Source organism: Papio anubis, chromosome 11, assembly GCF_008728515.1.
Source record: "Papio anubis isolate 15944 chromosome 11, Panubis1.0, whole genome shotgun sequence".
In the NCBI taxonomy this organism is placed as follows: Eukaryota; Metazoa; Chordata; class Mammalia; order Primates; family Cercopithecidae; genus Papio; species Papio anubis.
The window spans coordinates 96,333,506-96,354,529 of NC_044986.1; the positions used below are offsets into that span (position 1 = coordinate 96,333,506).

Genomic DNA, 21,024 nt, shown 5'->3' on the forward strand with positions numbered 1-21,024 from the left:
GCAGTGGCACGATCTTGGCTCACTGCAACCTCAGCCTCCTGGGTGCAAGCGATTCTCCTACCTCAGCCTCCCGAGTAGCTGGGACTACAGGCGTGTGTCACCATGCCCAGTTTATTTTTGTATTTTTAGTAGAGACAGGGTTTCGCCATATTGGCCAAGCTGGTCTTGAACTCCTGACCTCAGGTAATCTGCCCTCCTTGGCCTCCCAAAGTGCCAGGATTATGGTGTAAGCCACTGAGCCTGGCCCAGTCCAAGCCTTTTTACAATAAGGGAAAAAGAAAACTTGGCCCCCCACCACGAGTTGAGTTAGAGGAATGCTCTCTCCTGAGCCGGGCCCTTCCCTCTTCCTACCCAGTCTTCAACAGGTGGTTCCGCTCCTCCTACCCCTTTCTATTTTCTGTTTTGAAACCCAAGAATATTGAAGCAGATAGAAAAGAGCCATTGTTTCAGTTGGAAGTAGTCAGAGATTTCTGTTGAACAAAAAAATGTACATGGGCACTCTCAAGTTTCCCCCAAATACGGTGGGATTCTTAGGGGTGTTAGCCAGTGTTGCTCCTCTGCTCCCTATGCAAAATACATGATTGAAATAATCCTTCGTCGGGGCTCCTTGGATCCTCTCGTTGGACAAGTTGGGGCTTTGCAGTGGTAGAGAATACTGAGAATGTGAAGGCTTTGCCATTATGGTGGAAAAGAGTTACCTGCCCATTTTTTGAGCTGTCGGGATTTATTGTAGCCTTCAGTGTAATTCCTCTGCAGTCCCCCTTCCTCCTCAAAACATCTGCCCACTAGACTTTAAGGCTAGTTAAAACTTGTCATAGACTTCTAAAGCAAATTTCTTCATCTATAAAATCAGGATGATTTTCTCAGTTCTACATCTTCCTGAAAATTGTAAGGAGTTTAAAATAAGACAAATAAATCCTGTTATAATAAAATACCAGTTCGTAAATATTTCTATGTCTCAGTTCATGGACACCTATTTCAGGGAGGTTTTTGATTGTTTTGAGATAGAGTCTCAATTTGTTGCCCACGCTGGAGTGCCGTGGCATGATCGTAGCTCGCTGTAGCCTTGAACTCCTAGGCTCAAGCGATTGTCCTGCCTCAGCCTCCCAAGTAGCTGGGACTACAGGCATGCACCATCACACTCAGCTGTTTTTTTAGTTATTTGTAGAGATGAGGTCTTGCTACATTGCTCAGGCTGGTCTTGAATTCTTGGCCTCAGGCAATCCTCCTGCCTCAGTTATGGTGCCCAGTCCAGGGAGTATTTGATAACACAAAATTGCCAGTGCAGAAAAGCACTCCCTCATTTTTAGCTTGACTGTTTAGCATGAGAAGGTCCAGTAGGTATCTAAAAACACCCAGGTAATGCAGACTTTCATTTTACAGTTATTAACAACACCTCCCTCATGACCTTTTTGGTTTTTTTTTTAACCATCGCTACTAACAAGCAGAACATTTAATTATTTTTTTCTCTTCTCCATCTGATGCATTTGCTAATACACAATAAAATGGCCAAAAATCTGCAGCTAGAGAGCTACTCGTGTTGACAGCTGCCTCGGGCATTTTCAAATACAGTCATGTGTCGCTTAATGGGGCTGCAGTCTGAGAAACGCATCATTAGTAGTTTCGTCATTGTGTGAACGCCATAGAGAGTGCACTTCCACAAACCTAGATGGTAGAATCTACTAAACACCTAGTCTTCGTGGTAGAGCCTATTGGTCCCATGCTGCAAACCTGTACAGCCTGTTACTGTGTAAAATACTGCAGGCAATTTTAACGCAATGGTAAGCATTTGTGTATCTAAACGTATCTAAAGAAAAGGTACAGGCCAAGCGTGGTGGCTCATGCCTATAATCCCAGCATTTTGGGAGGCCGAGGCGGGTGGATCACTTGAGGTCAGGAGTTCGAGACTGGCGTGGCCAACGTGTTGAAAACCCGTTTCTAACTAAAAACACAAAAGTTAGCCAGGTGTAGTGGCAGTCACCTGTAATCCCAATTACTTGGGAGGCTGAGGCAGGAGAATTGCTTAAACCCGCAAGGCAGAGGTTACAGTGAGCTGAGATTGCACCATTGCACTCCAGCCTCAGCAACAAGAGTGAAACTCCATCTCAAAAAAAAATGCACAGTAAAAATATGGTATAAAATATTAAAAAAAGAAAGGACCACTTTTATAGGGCACTCACCATACATGGAGCTTGCAGAACTGGAAGTTGCTCTGGGCAAGTCAGTGAGTGAGTGGTAACCGAATGTGAAGGCCCAGAGAGCTCCTCTACTCTGCTGTAGACTTTATAAACCCTGTACACTTAGGCTATACCACATTTGTTTAGAAATTGATTGCACTATGATATGACATCACTAGATGATAGGAATGTTTCGACTTCATTATTGTCTCATGGGACCACTGTCATCTATGTGGCCTGTCATTGACCAAAACGTTGTTCTGTGGTGCATGACCATAATTGGAGGGGAGAGCACCGTTAGGGACGATTTCTCACATTTGTTTTGCTCAGGTGGCCCTGTATGGGCCTTTCATGTGATGGTCACCAGGCCTCAATATTCAAAACCACTCGTTTTGAGAACAGCTGAGGTCATATGATGGAGGTAGTAATACTTTTGACATATGTCCACTTTTCCACTCACTGTTGCTTCACAAGTTACAGTAAAGCCTTGTTGTTATGTCACTGATAAGCGCTTGGACTTTGCTTTCCTTTTGATGTATTTAATCATTTTAAACATAAGAATCCTCATCTTTTCCCCACCCCACTGCTGCCCCCATGACCCCAGCATGCTAGAACTGCTTCATTGCTCCTAAATTTGTAGCCCACTTAAATTCAAGCATCTGTTCTGGAACTGTAACACAAGGCCATGCCATGTCTATTCGCACCACCCCATCCTACACACACACCCTTGTGTCATGCCTGTCGTATCATCAAGTGTCTTTATTTTAGGTTAAAGTTGATCGTTTCAGCTCACATGTCTTTAGTGGTCTTTCATGCCTCTGGCTAAGAAATCAGCAGCCCAAAACCAATTCGGGTCACAGACTCCCATCTTTGCTGGATGACTGATGCTCCAATTCGGAAGTGTCATCCCAGGCATTGATCGTACACAGAACCTCCTGGTTCCGTCATCCTCTGTTGCAAGCCCTGTTAATATGAGTCCAGGGGAAGAATGAGAAGAGATATCTGTGTGAGGCCCGAAATGAGAGAAATCGGGGAAGGCTTCATGATGCCAGATCACGCCATGAGAAGGCTGGACATTAGCACCTCTCCGAGGGCATTAATATGTGAAATGCCCACCAGGGCAGTCTTCAGTGAGTTGTCCTCAGCTGAAATGGAACCCACAGGAAACAGGATTCTAAATTCTCCAGGTAACCACCCTACCCTCTAGACCTGTGCTGTCCAATATCGTCGCCCCTCGTCACATACAGCTACTGGGCACTTGAAATATGGCTCATGCAAATTGAGATGTGCTGTAAGTGTAAGATACATGCCAGATTCCAAAGATTTAGTGCAAAAAAAGAATCTAAAATGTCTCAATCATTTTTATATTGGTTACATATTGAAACGATATTTTGAATATATTTGGTGAAATATAGTATTTAAATTAATTTTACCTGTTTACTTTTATTTGTTTTAACATAGCTACTAGAAAATTTAAAATAATGATGGTTGGGTGTGGCGGTTCGTGATTGTAATCCCAGTACTTTGGGAGGCAGAGGTGGGAGGATCATTTGAGCCCAAAACCAGCCTGGGCAACCTAGCGAGATCCCCATCTCTACACAACATGAAAAACAAAATTAGGCATGGTAGTGCATGTCTGTAGTCCCAACTGCTAGGGAGGCTGAGGCAGGAGGATCGCTTGAGTTCAGGAGTTTGAGGCTGCAGTAAGCTGTGATCGTGCCCCTGCACTCTAACCCGGGTGACAGAGTGAGACCCTGTCTCTAAAAAATAATGTTTTGTGGCCCACATTATAATTTTATTGGACCTGGACAGTCCATGAGCTGAAGAAAGAGCCCAGGGGACTGTGGGCAGCAGGTGTGTCCTGTGGAGGTGTCTCTAGGGTGCCTGGCACAGAAGACCACGAAAAAGATGTGAGCTGAAATGACCATCTGTAATCTAAAGACGCTTGATGGTGGGTACAACACAGCACAGATAATAAGGGTCTTGAAGGGTGTGTGTGTTGGGTGGGGTGGTACAGACAGACATGGCATGGCCTGTTCAGTGCCTAGTGTTATGTAATGTGAGGCTTAGCCGGGAAGAAACTAAGCATCTTAATAACAGATGCTCCCACTAGCCGGAAGTGTGACTTCCACACATTCTCATAATTTTGTGACCGCACACCTTATTCTCAATGGAGAAAAAGACAACTTTGCTCACAGGCAGACCCTCTCAGAATGTGAGCACTCTGAGGCTGATTGAGCACAGAAATGAAGCACCCAGCTATTAATGTCTTATATTGTCTCACGGATGTTGTTAAGCATCAACAGTCAGGAAGAACTTATGTGAACTCCCCTTCCTTTTAGCCAGATTACCCCTGCGTGCAGCTGATGATGTTTGAGCAGGCGCAAACTTCTTTTCCTAAATGCAGAGACTGTCCCATCTGGTTAGTAATGTAGGGCTGAAAGTACTCTGAACGCTGTCTCAGTCATCACAGTCATGAGACCTGTCGTATCGCATGTCTGTCTCAGCCAGGTTGTATCAGTCATCACAGTCGTGATACCTGTCATATGGCACGTCTGACTCAGCCAGGTTGTATCAGTCATCACAGTTGTGATACCTGTCGTATGGCACGTCTGTCTCAGCCAGGTTGTATCAGTCATCACAGTCATGAGACCTGTCGTATCGCACGTCTGTCTCAGCCAGGTTGTAAAGGAGTGAGGAGGATGTGTAAGACGCTTTGCTGCTGGAGAAATTGGAATGTCTATGGCCTTTTTAATGCACGTTGTCCAGATGGATTTCAGAAAAGATTGTTTTTCGTTTTTCTTTTTTTTTTTTTTTTTTGAGACTGAGTCTCACCCTGTTGCCCAAGCTGGAGTGCAGTGGTGCGATCTCAGCTCACTGCCACCTCCACCTCCCAGGTTCAAGTGATTCTCGTGCCTCAGCCTCCCGAATAGCTGGAACTACAGGCATGTACCACCACACCTGGCTAATTTTTGTATATTTAGTATTTTAGTAGAGATGGGGTTTCGCCATGTCGGCCAGGCTGGTCTCCAACACAACCTCAGGTGATTCACCTGTTGCAGCCTCCCAAGGTGTTGGGATTACAGGCGTGAGCCACCTCGTTTGGCCAAAAGATTGTTTTTCTAACTTTTCAGATACTTCCAGATTTCCTTTTTTTTTTTTTTTTTTTTTTAATGTGAAACACCTTTTTTGACCATGCTGAGCCTTGCTGTTTTTTTTTTCCTTTTTCTTTTTTCCCTAGCTTTATTGAGGCATGATTGACAAAAATTGCATATATTTAAGGTATAGAACACGGTGTCTTGATTCATCTATAGATTGTGAAATGAGTACCCCAGTCAAGGCAGTTAACATAGTCATCTCCTCTCATAGTTACCAGTTTTTCAAGTGTGTTGAGAACATTGGAGATGTACTCTGTTAGCAAATTCCAAGTGTACATGATGGCATTAGTAACTAAAGTCACCACCCTATGCACTCAGTCTCCAGTACTTACTCATCTTATCGCTTAGGGTTTGTAGCCTTTGGCCAGTATTTCCCCTTTTCCTTTACCCCAGCCCCTGGGCAACCACCCTTCTAATCTCTGTTACTGTAATTTCAGCTTTTTTAAAAAATAAAAAAAAAAAAGATTCCACATATAGGTGAGATCATTCAGTATTTGTCTTTCTGTGTCTGGCTTTTTTGACTTACCATAATGGCCTTAAGTTTCATCCATGTTGTTGTAAAATGGCAGGATTTGCCTATCTTTTAGGGCTGAATAGTATCCCATTGTGTGTGTATATACAATTTCTTTTTCTTTTCTTCTTCTTTTTTTTTTTTTTTTTTTTTTTTTGAGACGGAGTTTCGCTCTTGTTGCCCAGGCTGGAGTGCAATGGCACGATCTCGGCTCACAGCAACCTCCGCCTCCTGGATTCAAGCAATTCTCTTGCCTCAGCCTCCTGAGTAGCGGGGATTACAGGCATGCGCCACCATGCCCGGCTAATTTTTTGTATTTTTAGTAGAGATGGGGTTTCTGCATGTTGGTCAGGCTGGTCTCGAACTCCCAACCTCAGGTTATCTGCCTGTCTCAGCCTCCCAAAGTGCTGGGATTACAGGCGTGAGCCACCGTACCCAGCTATACAATTTCTTTATCCATACATCCAGTGATGAAAACCTCGACGATTAGGTAGTTTCCTATCTTGCCCATTGTAAATAATGCTGCAGTGAACTTGGCTATTGTAAATAATGCTGTAGTGCAGATATCTCTTCCATACTGATGTCCTTTCCTTTGGATACATACCCAGTCATGGGATTGCTGGATCATACGGTAGTTCTATTTTTAATTTTTTTTGAGGACTTCCATAATGTTTCCATAATGGCTGTACTCCTTCCAGATTGCTTAAACATTTTTTCTTTAAAAATTAAGAAGCCTTTGAGCTGCTATGGCAGGAAAATCTTACCACAGGAGGCGCACGCATGAGCCTTAGGTTTGTCTGGATTCCAGACAGACATCTGTGAATTGGAGGTTGTGGGACTTGGCAGCGCCCAGCAGCAGCAGTAGTGGCAGTTTAGGATGATTGCTCTTTTGTATGGTGTCCCGTTTTAGAAATCCAGGTCATCTGGGCACAGATTGGGATTTTTCCATTGCCGGCAGTAGAATGGATCAGTGTGAGGGCCCAGACTCGTACACACCTGTGTTAGAAGGCTCTGGAAGCCTTCCACTGACAGGTGAGCATCCAGCCCTGGGGCTGCCTACTGGTCAGTGGTGATGAGAGACAGAAAGCCTCTCTTTGCCAGCTAGGCATTCAGGATTTGAGGATCCTCACGCCTTCAAGCGACAGCGTTTGATCACAAAGATGCATATTCTAAAGCAAGCTTTCTTTTGAGCTGTAATTTACCAAAAAAAAAAAAAAAAGAAGAAGAAAGAAAGATAAGACTTCTACCTTAGTATCAGCCAGATAAGATGTCTACCTTAATATCAGCCAAACACATCACTGCCAGTTTGGAAACATTGCGTTTAAAGTGACGTATGTTCCACGGTGAACAGGAAGGAGCCGCCGAAGTATTAAGCAGTTCATATTTTCCCATCTGTGTTTGGGTAATGACTATGCACATTCCTTGAAAACAGGCCTTTTTGACAAATATTTTTTTACTCCTTAGTGAAAACATTATTGTTAAAATGTCCAAAAATTAACCTTTATACATTTGTAGCTTTTGTTCCCTAGACAAATTTGTGGTCTAAGGATTAAACAGAAAATAGAGCAGTTGAATATACCGCTGATTTTCTTTTCTTTTCTTTTTTTACAGATTCCTATGACCCTAGCAGAGTGGAGAGGGTGTGAGGAAATGCTGGCGGAGCTTGCATTCCGTTGCTAATTGAGTATTCTCAAGGAGCTGAGAGATTTAGTCTGTCAGCCCACTTCCCCATGTAGAAGCTGGAAGCTGCTGGGTTTTTAGCATCCTGATAACATTCTTTACCACTGCCACTAGGAAACTTGCCATCCTCTCAGAATTGCTTTGTGGCGATAAAGCGATCGTCCGTTGAAACCATCTGTTTTTATAGCATGAAGATTTAATGCCTATAATTAGGAAGGAGTTTTCACAGAAACCCTCCCTCATGACAGATTTGACCAAGCTGGTAAATAGTTGGTGTTGCTCTCGTTCTGGGTGAAGATTTCAACATGGAAGATCCAGCAAACGCTTTGGAAAGGCCTGTGAATGGTGTGCTCCCCTCTGTGTCTCCATGGCCTGCAGTACATGCTCTTGTGAAGGAGTTTGGGACACAGGCTGTTGCCTGGTGTTTCAGCACTTCCAGTTTAGGGGAAATGTGAATCAATAGGTATGATCCATTTCTAATCAATTTGACCTTCTGCTGCTGGAAGTAACTTTACTTATAAGTAACTTGCCAACAGAGAATAAAAGCAATATCTTCTAAGTTCCTGAAAAATTAAAACTTGTACTGTAATATACTAAGGGTATTATTTATCTGGCAGTGAAATATTTTGATCAGTTGCAAACATGCCATTGTCTGCTTTGCACTCAGTATTATCTATTTTTATTTTCTGTATGGGTATTTAGAAATTCTTTATATGAAAAATAATTGCTGGTTTAAAATAGACCATTTTAACAAAGTGACTATTTCTTTTTACGAAAATGCTATTTTTCTATGATGTAAACAATTGTTAGGCGGCAGATTTTTAAGGAAGTATTATTTTATTTAAGAGTCTGTATCCCTTTGTGTGAGAGGAACCCAAAGAGGGTTCACTTTTGCTTTAAAGCTCTGTCCCTTACCCATTGACAGCTCTGCTACTTTTATTTTATCTTAGAAAATGTCAATATAGACATATCACAGGGTTAATAAAATAAACTTTTCACAAAGATTTTTGTACAAATGTAGCTATCAGGTTATATTTGAAAATAACCCTCTCAAAACCAGCCAACATTGTTATGACAATTTTTGCTGCCATATCAACTAGAATTACCAAAAAACATAGTTTTATCTTTGTATGTGTGTGGGGATCTGCCCTGAAACCATACTTTTCTCCCCACCCCGCCATGCCACCCCTTTAAAGAAATATGTATTTTTATCTAGAATGATCTTGAATTAGTCTCTGCATATTTTTAGAAAGTGCTTGGGGACGTTATATATATGACATTACAAAAGTATTATGAGGCCTATGTATTCTACTGTGTTTAATACTGCATTAACCTGCACAAAGTTTATGCATTTTTTCCTTCTTTCTAAGTAAGGTATTCTTCATAGCTAACATTCCCTAAATCACTGCCTTTCCCTCCCTCCCTCCCTCCCTGCCTACCTTCCTTCCTTCCTTCCTCCCTCCCTCCCTCCCTCCCTCCCTTACTACCTCTTACCCTCCTTCCTTACCCCTGTCCTCCTTTTCCCTTTTATTTTTTTCCCCTTCTCTTTCATTTTATTTTCTTTTAGAGAAACCACCTTATCTATTTTTAGACATTTCAAATTCCTAAAATGTGAACCGTTGGGTGATCTGTCCTTTGGCCCTAAAACGGCTGGCCTGGCTCTCCCGGCCTGTTCTCATCTGCACCGTATGATTTTATTTCATAACAACTTTATGTATTTGGACTGTAACAAACAAAACAGAATCTAAGTCGCCCCAAAAAATCTTTCCAAATCTTTTCAAAACACTTATCTGCAGTCCAGAATTCAGCTCTTACGAAAAGTTAGAGTGCACTCCAGCTTTCACAGCAGCAGTATGCGGAGGAAACAAAAAGTTCCTCTTCCCAGGAGAAATTGAGTGGGGAAGAGTTCAGACACTGTTGTCGCTGGTGAATCATTCAAGTCACCTGGTAGTACCAAATGAGGGCTGAGGCGCCTGGAGGTCTTTGTGGGGTCTTACTTCCCTCTTTAAATGCAAACATAAGAAGGTATATGTGTATATACATTTATGTACGTGCACATGTATACATATACGTGTACGCATACATACCCATACATGTATATGAACTCCGTTCTGACTTCCTCTGAAATTTTGTTGATACCATCTAAATACCTCTTTGAATCAAAATAACTGAATTTTAGTTCATTCCTCAAGAGAAAGAGAAGGATCCCCGAGGAAGAAAAACTGTTGTACCTTCTGTGATTCCCAAACCAAAATGCAATGCCCTTGTGTTTTGTTATCTTCAATTGTTATGTCTTTCTGAAACCATTCTGAATTAAGTTGAAATTATCAACATTTATACTTTAACTATTCTAAACTTAAGCCTACATGTAAATCTTTTTTGGGGGGAAGGTAACTTTAAACATTTACCTTGAAAATTTGACCTTTAAACTTTCATATTCTAAGGTAAATAATAGCCTATAACCAACAACAGCTTTCCCAGAGGTCTTGAATTTAACACTAATTATTCAGTTGTTTCTATTTCTCATACATACATAACTTTGTTATTTTTTTGTGGCTGGAAGAAAAAGTTTCTATATTTTGTATTTGTCTTTGTTGTTCTCATGCACACAGTTAACTGTTGGTGTTTAATAATTTGGAGCTCATAAAATTAAAAGTTGTAATTTTGACCATTTGGACTAAACATTATATGAGGGATTACATGCGCAATGGATTAGTATTTCTTGATTTGCAAAAGAAGGGATAAATGATGGTAATTTAGCTCAAATTGCCTTTCTTTGAAGAAAATTTCTGAATGACTGAAAACCAAATATCTATATTATCACTTTCAACCTCATGTTTCTGCAGACTACAGAAAAACTCCTCACTGACAATGCACCCAGCCCCGATTGGGTTTTCAGGATTATGTCCATGTGCATAACTGCTTGGATTTCTTCTTTTAAAGTCCCTAAAACATGAATCTGTTCTTCGAGATCCTGGTTTCCTTAGCAGAGTTCCTTGCTGGTTTCATTCATGTGGAAATTCTAAGTAGAACTTTTGCTGCCCCATTTTACTGTTGGTGAAGGGCCATTGTTAATGGAAGTTTATGTTTTAAAACTCAAATGACTCTGAAACCAGACCCTGATAATTTTTTTTGCAGTAGCAAAATGACTTACTCTGACAGCATCTCGGTTTAGGGCTTCTGAAGAAAAAGGATGAAGCTGATCAGTTGAAACAACTACTTTCCCAACTCAGAGGCAGAAGGGGCTGATGGAAGATAACATTCACCTACCATTTCATCCTGTGACTCCCAAAGATCATGTTTGTGTGTTCTGGCTGAGTTTTTTATTATTGTTTGTTTTAAATGATTAAATAATACACAGTTAAATGTCAGGATAGCATCTCTTGCAAAGGGACCAGTGCAGCAGAATTGTCTCTCTATCCGTATTTGAGCTTAGGGAAACATTTCCCATGTCGTAAGTTCTTAGAAGCAATTAGTTTAGCGTTTGGGAGCATTGTTCTACCAGACCCATTTGTGCAGGGGAGATGAAGCTTAAAAGATGGGATGTGGGGTGGGAGTGTGTTTCTTAAGCCAAAGCTGTTGCAGGCCTGGGGGATTTTTGCATTTTTTGTTTTGTTTTGTTTTTGACTGCAGATTCTGTACATCTGTCTGTGGGAGGAGAGTTGCTACTCAGGACAGGATTTAAGAGACACATTCCAGTGACCTTTAAGAATCTGCATGGCGGGAGGTCCTTCTCCAGGAGTGTGGGTTGGTCCACTCTGGGACCCACCACACTAAGAAGGGGGAGATGATAAAATAACATTAAAGGAAGAATGGCCTCCAGCCTGCAGGTTTTGTTGGAAAGAAATAAAAAGGGAGTCATTAAGACCATAAATTCAGATTGAGGCCTCTTGAAAAGGTTGATGTGGGCTAGCAACCTGCCCGTCGAAACAGTCCTTGGTTCATCAGCCGTGTGAGGAGGCAGCCAAGGCTCCTGCAGATTCCTGACTTTGACCTTGGAAAGGTTCTGTGATACTTGTGTGTACAAATACAGCAGAGGACCGGGAGGTCCTTGTTCTGTGGTCTCTGCTTAGTGACTGAAACTTATACCCAAAGGCAAGTCCAGATTGTCTGGCCGTTCATCCCCATGCCTTGAAGCAAGTGAGGAGGAACCTTTCCGTATGAAAGGCAGGCCCTGCTAGGGCTTACAACCAAGCCAAAGGACCATCTCTTCTTTCTTCCACCTCCCTTCACCCCTGCCCTGCAGCAGAGCCGAGATGTGAGACATTCATTGTCATGGAGCAAGGAGACAAAGGCAAGTGCAAGTTGAGAAGCATATGGCAGCAAACAGAAATGAAAACAATATGTCCCAGCCAGGGGGAAAAGCAGTCATTTCCAGATTATAAAAATCAATGAAGTACTCTCCACCTGGGTCAGCTGAAATTCGAGCCCTCACAGGCCTGTAAAAGAAGTTAAGCAGAAACATCTCGGGGGGACTTCTAAAATTTGGTGAAAACAAGGCCTTGCAACCCCAAAGAAACTTTTTTTTTTCCCCCCTTGAAACAGGGTCTTGCTCTGTTGCCCAGCCTGGAGTGCAGTGATGCAGTCATGGCTCACTGCAGCCTCAAGCTCCTGGGCTCAAGCACTATCCCCACCTCAACCTCCTTAGTAGCTGGGACTACAGGTGTGCACCACCGTGCCCAGCTAACCACAGAAACTTTCATCTGTTTATTCTTTCTTTGGGCACCATTAATACCTAAGACAGGTAGAAAGGGTCCCAGAAAGACACAATTGGTAATGGCCGATTGCTGGCTGCAGTCCCCGCCCCCAGATCAGGCTGGTACAGGATGCCTTAAGGTGATGAGAGGTGAGGGTGCATGAAGAATAATGAGCACAGGGAAGAGAGAAACAGGACAAAGCAACAGATAAAATGCCGGCAAAGCACAGATGAATGTCTTCAAGAAGCTCTTGTATTTCTCTGCACAATGTAAATATCCTTGCTATTTCAGGATGGCGGCTGGCCTGCTCAGTAACATACATGTTCCAAATAAAGATTTTGCATGAAAGTACCTATGTCTGTTGTCTTTTACTGTGGGTGCAAGAGCTGCCCTAGAGGCTGCTTCCTAAAGGGCAGCAGCTCAGATGGTGTGGGTAATGCAGGGACAGGTAGCCCACAGGGTTCCAGCACCTTTGGTCTCCACCGGGATTTCCTGGGAGTTAAAGCTCCTGTTTACATCTCCCCCAAGGCTTACTGACATTGTGGAACGAGGCCAAGAGTTAATTTGGGGACTGGGTGTGAATATCGACTCTCAGTAACCATGTGGCCTTGTACATATCACATCCCTGGCTTCTGTGTCCTCCCCAGCCTCTCCTACCAAAAGAACATCAGAATCCAATATACAGAGAACCTCCAGCACATTGTGGGTGTCGAGTGCATGGCAAATGAAGCTAGAGCAGTGCCTTCTGGGGAAAATACTTGCCTGGCAGTGTTGTAGGTTTTACCCTCCAGGCTTCTGTCTTCTTGTAGGGCAGTTCTGGAAGGGAGGGAGACTCGGTGCAACATCATACTCTCCAATCGTTTCTATCGTCAGACCAATAAACCTCTAAGCTGTTGTTTCTGAGTTTTTAAAAACATGGTCCTTCTTTCCAGTGTAGGCTTCCTCTCTCTCCCGTAAGCTTTTGTAAGCTGTTTTCCTCATTTCTTCCTTGGCTCCACATGTGCAGAGCCCCAAAGCTTGAGGATCCCAGGGCCCTCTAGGTAGTCTGAAATTTCAGATCACATTGAGATGTGGGTTTTAAAGTAAGGACTGTCCCCTAGTTGGTTGATAATTGAATCCACATATTAAAATATAACTGAAAAAATCCCTAGACCACATTAATGCTAGAAGATGAAACACACAACCCAGGAATTGGGGGACTCATCCTGGGCCTGGCTCTGCCATTAACTAGCTGTGACATTGACACCCTTTCCCTGGAACACTTCATCCTGTAAGTGGAGAGGGGGATTGAGCTAAATTAGCTGGTTTCTTCCAACTCTAAGCTTATATAACTATTTTCTGGCAAACCTGAAAGTCCATAGGGTCTTTTGTCCTGCCAGAAGGGTTCAAGAGTAAAAGAATTGGAAAACTACGTCTGTACGTGACTGCGGACTGGGTCATGGCCAGGGTGGGAGTCCTGCCATTTCTCTCACCAGGGTGGTCCACTTCCCCCATTCCAGTAACTTATCATGCGTCTCCCCATCACCGTCGCTATGGCCCAGCCAAGGGACTGACAATACTGAATTCTCCCGACATATTTTTCTTACGTTAGGGCAGGGCACTGGGGTGTTTATAAACTGGGCAGTCAGCCCAAGGCATTAATCTGCAGTCACCCACATAGACTGCTTTTCTCACTATTTGGCTGCTGGGGTCCTTTTAAATGTACTTAGTTTTGGAGATATTTGTGTCTCACCAGCTAAATCGCCTTTCTGCTTCTACCCCACACACCAGTGTTTCCCCAAGTGGTCAGCTTGCAATTGACTGGCTGGAAAAGCTGCCAGTCCTACATTGCTCAGGGTTTTGGGGACCAAAACTCCATGGGAAACCGAGTGCTAACCCATATGAGCTCCAGGGGGCCTCTGGTTTGGTTTCTGCTGGAAAGCCCAGCTTTTCTTGAAGTTAGAGGAGATTTATTTTGGAGACTCTGGTCACTGTTTCTTCTCTTGACTTCCCCACTCTGTCCTGTACATTAACCGTGGTTGTTTGTTTGTTTTAATTTTTTTTTAATTTTAGAGATGGAGTTTTGCCATCTTTCCCAGGCTATTCTCAAACTCCTGGGCTCAGGGGATCTGCCTGCCTCAGCCTCCCGAAGTGCTGAAATTGCAGGTGCAAGCCACCACACCAGGGCCAACCATGGAACCATGGGTATTTCTACCTAATCTAACTCCACTGGTATATGTATGTGTGTGTGTATGTGTGTATATATATATATATATATTTTTTTTTTTTTTTTTTTTGAGACAAACCTTTGCTCTGTCACAAAGGCTGTAGTGCCGTGGTGCAATCTCAGCTCACTGCAACCTCCACCTCCTGGGTTCAAGTGATTCTCCTGCCTCAGCCTCCCAAATACCTGGAATTACAGGCATGCGCCGCCACCACACCCAGCTGATTTTGTATTTTAGGTAGAAACAGGGTTTCACCATGTTGGTCAGGCTAGTCTCAAACTCCTGACCTCAAGTGGTCCATCTGCCTCGGCCTCCCAAAGTGCTGGGATTAGAGGCATGACCACCACACCCAGCCCCACTGGTATATTTCTAAGATTATGATAACAGGGTCAGCTTGTGTGGAAATAAACCCAAATCTGCATTTACGGGTTGAGCACCCCAATCCAATATGTTCCACAATCCAAAACTTTTTTTTTTTTTTTCGAGACGGAGTCTTGCTCTGTCGCCCAGGATGGAGTGCAGTGGTGCCATCTTGGCTCACTGCAAGCTCCACATCCCGGCTTCATGCCATTCTCCTGCCTCAGCCTCCCGAGTAGCTGGGACTACAGGCGCTTGCCACCTCGCCTGGCTAATTTTTTGTATAAATTGGTAGATACGGGGTTTCACCGCATTAGCCAGGATGGTCTCAGTCTCCTGACCTTGTGATCCACCTGCCTCGGCCTCCCAAAGTACTGGGATTACAGGTGTGAGCCACCGCGCCAGGCCAATCCCAAACTTTTTGAATGCCATGATGCCACAAGCGGAAAATTTCACACCTGACCACATGTGATGAGTACACAAAATTATTTAAGATGTTATATAAAGTTCCCTTTAGGCTACATGCCTAAGGTGTGTATGAAACATAAATGAATTTCGTGTTTTGGCCGGTTGCAGTGGCTCATGCCTGTAAGCCTAGCACTTTGGGAGGCCAAGGTGGGCAGATCACTTGAGATCAGGAGTTTGATACCAGCCTGTCCAGCATGGTGAAACCCCCATCTCTACTAAAAATACAACAATTAGCTGGGTGTGGTGGCGCACACCTGTAATTCCAGCTACTCAGGAGCCTGAGGCAGGAGAATTGCTTGAACATGGGAGGCGGAGGTTGCAGTGAGCTGAGATTACGCCACTGCACTCCAGCCTGCATGACAGAGTGAGACTCGTCTCAAAAAAAAAAAAAAAAATTGTTCAGACTTACGTTCCATGATATCTCATTATGTATATGCAGATATCCCAAAGTCCAAAAAATTCTAAAATCCAAAACTCTTCTCTTCCCAAGCATTTTGGATAAGGGATCCTCAATCTATACCTAGAATTTTTTAAGTATTTAAAATAAAATGCACAACATGTTGGTTCCTTACTGTGGGCATCACATATTATATGCATTAATTAATTTAATGCACACCCTTTTGTGGGAGACAAAACAGGTACAGAGAGGCTGAATTACTGCCTGCAGCACACAGCTAGCAGCCAAGCAGGGATTCAGACCTACTCACATTAACCCCAACATCCATGCTGTTCCTTTTAGCTTGTTGCATCCTAGGAGGATGACAGAATGATCCTCTATTTAGTCATGAAATTCAAAGGTAATATTCTTACAATACAAAATGCATTTGTTAGGATTGGGTTAAGCTGTCTATGCCAGAAAATTGAAAATAGCAGCGGTTTAAGTGAAGTGAAAGCTTATTTGTCTCACACTTCAAAGGAGCCCAGAGACAGGCAGTCCAGGGCCAGCACAGAAGCTCCTTGGCAATCAGGGATCTGGGCTCCTTGTATCTTTCTTTTCCAGCATCCTTGCAATGGCTTCCATCCTGAAGGTAAGTAACCTCGTGGTCCAAGATGACTGCTATCGTGCCGGCTATCTTGGACACTTTCTAGGCAGCTGACAAGAGGAAGAATTATCCTCCCAGATGAGTTAGCTTCCTTTAAAGAGACTTCAGGAAGTCCTACACTCTTCTGCATATACAGTCAGCCCTCTATATTCACAGGTTCTGCATCCACAAATTCAACCAACTGCAGATCAAAAACATCAAGAAAAAGAAACAAAATAACAATACAACTTAAGAATACAACTGTTACAGTATAATAACTACATAGCATTTACATTGTATTAACTATCATAAGTTATCTAGAGATGACTTAAAGTTTACAGAAGGACATATAAATGTTATATGCAAATACTGCATCATTTTATATAAGGGACTTAAGCATCCATGGATTTTGGTGTCCTTTGGGGACCTGGAACCAATCCCCTGCATACCCCAGAAGGACTGTATTCCATTTGCAAGAATTCAGTCACATGATCAAGCTGCAAGGGAGTCCTGGAAATGTAGTCCACTTAACTGGGCACCACTGTGGTTCTAAATAAAATCAAAGTTCTGTTGCTAATAAAGAGAGTTACAATAGTTATTCACTGGCAACCAGCAGGCCCTGACACAGTTAAACCATCGATGAGCTGAGTGTTAGCCCCAGGGCAGATGAAAGCTCACTAGATGGCAATACCAAGCAGCTAGTGTGCGTCCTGTGTCTCTATGACTAGCTGATGTGACCAGAACCTCAAAGGCAGCAGGATGATTTTGTCTCACCAAAAAACGAAACATGCTACCACGAAGAAAGGGGTGGTTCATACTTTTAATCCCCCCACTTTGGGATGCCCAGGAAGGAGGATCGCTTGAGGCCAAGAGTTTGAGGCTGCAGTGAGCCAATATCATGCCACTGCACTCCAGCCTAGGCAACAGGGAGACTTTGTCTCAAAAAAAAAAAAAAAAAAAAAAGGTTGGGGGCAGGTTAGTAGTGCCTTCAGTTTAATAAGGGAGCAACCACAAGGCCAAGAGGGTTATCTGTAAGCAGTTGCCTGTGTAATTTAGTTCCAGGGTCTGTCAAGTGCAAACTCTCACATTCCTGGGAGAGGCCCCTTCCATAGAGGAAATGACTTTGCCCAGACAGTGGCCCTTGCTGTTTATAACAGGGATGCATGAGAAGAGGTGAATGGCAAACACAGGGGTCTAGATGCTAAGTTTCTGGGTTCTAGGAACAGCAGACCTCATCCATCCTTGTGTGCTCTACAGAGGAGACCCTTCCCATTTTCTGCAGAGGCTATACATGAGGGTCCTAACATCTTCAGGAGAAAACCATCAGGGCAGCTGGGGCAGGGGCAGCTGGTGGGTGAGACTGGGGCCGGGGGAAGAGGAAAGGTTAGGACTAGATGACACAGAGAGGGATGGAACGACACAGCCCCCTGCATCCTACTAGAAAGTCCCCAGGAAGGGCCTTTGTCGCTGCCTTCCTGCCTGAGATGGAGCCCAGAGCCTTGGAAACCCCAGAACAGACCTCTCTGTTCAGATATTAAGTTTTACTGCTGAATGCTCTGCCTTTCTGTTTCATTCTTTCAGCTGGTCTCAGTTGCAGAGGAAGCGTTCTGAACTCACTTTCCTGGTTATTGAGATTTGTATTTATAGAGATACCTCTATAAATCCAGAGGATGCACCCAGAACAGATTTCAATTTTTTTTTTTTTTTAAATCAGACTCTGTGACTAAAGGCAAAAATGAAACAGGTGCCAGAAGAAAGTGATGAAAGATATCAGGGGCAAAATTGTGTCCAGGGAGAAAGTTCATGCAATACAAATTAACATGGCAGCAAATATTCCAAAGGGTGTAGACTATCCCCTCACGTGGGTCTTCTAGATGAGGGAGGAGAGGCTGGGGGACTATGGGAGAAGACAACTGCTGTATTTCAACACATGCAGAAGATGCGCCATTTTATTTGCTCCATTACAAAAAAGGAAGAAAAGGCTATTGATGAAATTACTACTTGCCATTGATTATAAGTGCATCCCAATTTCAGAGAAATTAAAATGTGAAAAAAAAAAGTGCCCGTGCAGTTGATGAAATACGGTAACTAACCTTCATTCATTTGCTTTTTATGATTCAGCAAATATGCCTGTCCCCCATGCTTCCTGTGGAGTCCCTTGCTGAGCTGGTTCTGGAAGACCCTGTAAGACTTGCACTGCAAGAGCTCCCTGGCCATCACACACAAGCCATGGGGACTCTAGGGCTTTGGCTATCAAACTTCAATGTGTATCCCAGTGCCTGGAATGTGTTAAAAGAGAAGAAGACGCTGATTTAGTGCATCCGGCATGGGGGCCAGAACACTTCAATTTTAACTAGTACATATGTGATTTTAATGCTAGCCGTCCCATAGCCACTTGAGGTGTCTTCAGACACAGTACAATAGACCATCCACCTGCTCTTCTCTGGGTCCTTTATCTTGGCACCTGTGTATGCCACTCATTTGTGCTGGTTGGCCTTCGCCTTCTCTTCTGTCAATTTCCATTCACCAACCATGTCTGTTTGAGCCTCGTGGTCCACAGCATCTCCCCTGACCTGGCCAGGTGAGGTTAGGCGGTTCTGGTTTAGGCTTCCCCTTCATACCATTGTAAAGACTGTAATGGAGAGTGCTGAAAGTATCGAATGTCACTGTCCCCTCCTCCTAGGCAACAGTGTCATGAGGGTTTGGACTGTGTCTGTCTCACAAATCCACAGGGGCTAACAAAATTCCTGGCACATATCAATAACGTGAGTTATCAATAAATATTTATTTTGAAGCAAAGTTGTGTCTAGATATTAGACAAAACAGGGAGGCAGAGTAACCAGGTCCGCTATTTTATTTTGGTAGATCAGGAAGTCAATACCATAGTACAACAAAAGTTTAGAACAAACCTGGACATGTTTTCACCAAAATGTTAACAATAATCACTTCTGGAATTGGGGTTATGGGTATGTAGGTATGAATGGATTGCTTATCTGTATTTACTATAAAAAACAAGTACTGCATGAAAAAAATTGGACACGTGGGATCACAGCAAGTTAAAAAGCCTCTGCATAACAAAGGAAACAATCAACAAAGTGGAGGCAACCCACAGAAGGGGAGAAAATATTTGCAAACTAACCATCTGACAAGGGATTAATAACCAGAATATACAAGGAGCTCAAACAACTCTATAGGAAAAAATCTAATGAGCTGATTTCAAAATGGGCAAAAGATCTGAATAGACATTTCTCAAAAGAAGGCATAGAAATGTCAAACAAGTATATGAAAAGGTGCTCAGTGTCACTGACCATTAGAGATATGCAAATCAAAACTACAGTGAGATATCATCTCATCTCAGTTAAAATAGCTTTTATCCAAAAGACAGGCAGTAACAAATGCTGGCAAGGATGTGCAGAAACAGAATCCACATACACTGTTGGTGGGAATATAAATTAGTACAACCATTATGGAGAACAGTTTGGGGGTTCCTCAAAAAACTAAAAATAAAGCTACCACTTGATCCAGCAATCCTACTACTGGGTATATACCTGAAAGAAAGGAAATCAGTGTATCAAAGAGATATCTGCACTCCCATGTTTATTGCAGTACTATTCACACTAGCCAAGATCTGGAAACAATCCAAGTATTCGTCAGTGGACAAATGGATAAAGAAAACATGGTACATGTACACAATGGAATACTATTCAGCCATAAAAAATAATGAGATCTTTTCATTTGCAATAACATGGATGGAACTGGAGGTCATTATGTTAAGTGAAATAAGTCAGGCACAGGAAGAGAAACTTGGCGTGTTCTCACGTATTTCTGAGAGCTAAAAATAAAAATTGAATTCATGGAGATGGAGAGTAGAAGGATAGTTAAAGTCTGGGGAGGACAGAAGGGAGCAGGAAGTAAGGATGGCTAATGGTTACAAAAAATAGGAAGTATAATAAGAGCTACTATTTGATGGCAGAACCAGGTGACTATAGTCAACAATAATTTAATTGTGCAATTAAAAATAACTAAAAGAGTATAACTGGATCATTTGTAACACAAAGGATAAAAGTGGGCCAGGCAAGGTGGCTCATATCTGTAATCCAAGCACTTTGGGAGGCCACAGTGGGTGGTTCACTTGAGGTCAGGAGTTCGAGACCAGCCTGGCCAACATGGTGAAATGCCATTTCTACTAAAAATACAACAACAACAAAATAGCCAGGCATGGTGGCTCATGCCTATAGTCCCAGCTACTTGGGAGGCTGAGGTGGGAGGATGGTTTGAGCCCAGGAGGCAGAGGTTGCAGTGAGCTGAGATGGTGCCACTCTACTCCAGCCTAGGTAACAGAGCCAGGCTCTGTCTCAAAAAAAAAAAAAAAAAAGAAAGAAAAAGAAAAAGAAAAGAAAAAGAAAAACCCAAAAGAAAACTTGCTGAGTGTAGAAGCTATTGTTTTGCAGAAATAGAAAACTTATTAGGAGGTTTGACCTTGAACCTGAGAAGGTCAGAAAACAAAAGAAAAACTTGTAATTGCTGTAGAGAAAAGAAGAAGTACGAAATGTGGGGCTTGGAGCATTGATTTTGATGGCCTCATAATGTTGCCATAGAACCTGTCTTCTTTGTCTTCAATTATGGAAGTACAAAAAGAAGCCATCGGAAGAGTTATTTCTGCCTACGGGAAATGCCACATGCATGAACTTAGACGGCATGCTATGCTTGAGTTATGCCAACCTTGTGCTACATGATTTATACGAAATTT

The 21,024-nt window shown here is 42.9% G+C and overlaps 1 protein-coding gene across 4 annotated transcripts in view; it reads left to right on the top strand.

Moving 5' to 3' along the window:
• The window catches only part of JCAD (junctional cadherin 5 associated), a 103,770-nt gene extending 91,196 nt beyond the window's left edge, over positions 1 to 12,574 (top strand). For 3 of the 4 annotated variants that reach the window (XM_017962641.3, XM_021943159.2, XM_021943160.2), the window contains exon 4: positions 7,458 to 12,574. In XM_017962641.3, the coding sequence (XP_017818130.2) occupies positions 7,458 to 7,492 (35 nt within the window). In that variant the 3' untranslated portion in view covers positions 7,493 to 12,574. Of the gene's footprint in view, positions 1 to 2,945; positions 3,365 to 7,457 lie in introns of all 4 variants that reach the window. The other variant, XR_002524217.2, reaches the window with a different exon arrangement.
• Positions 12,575 to 21,024: the final 8,450 nt, after the last annotated feature.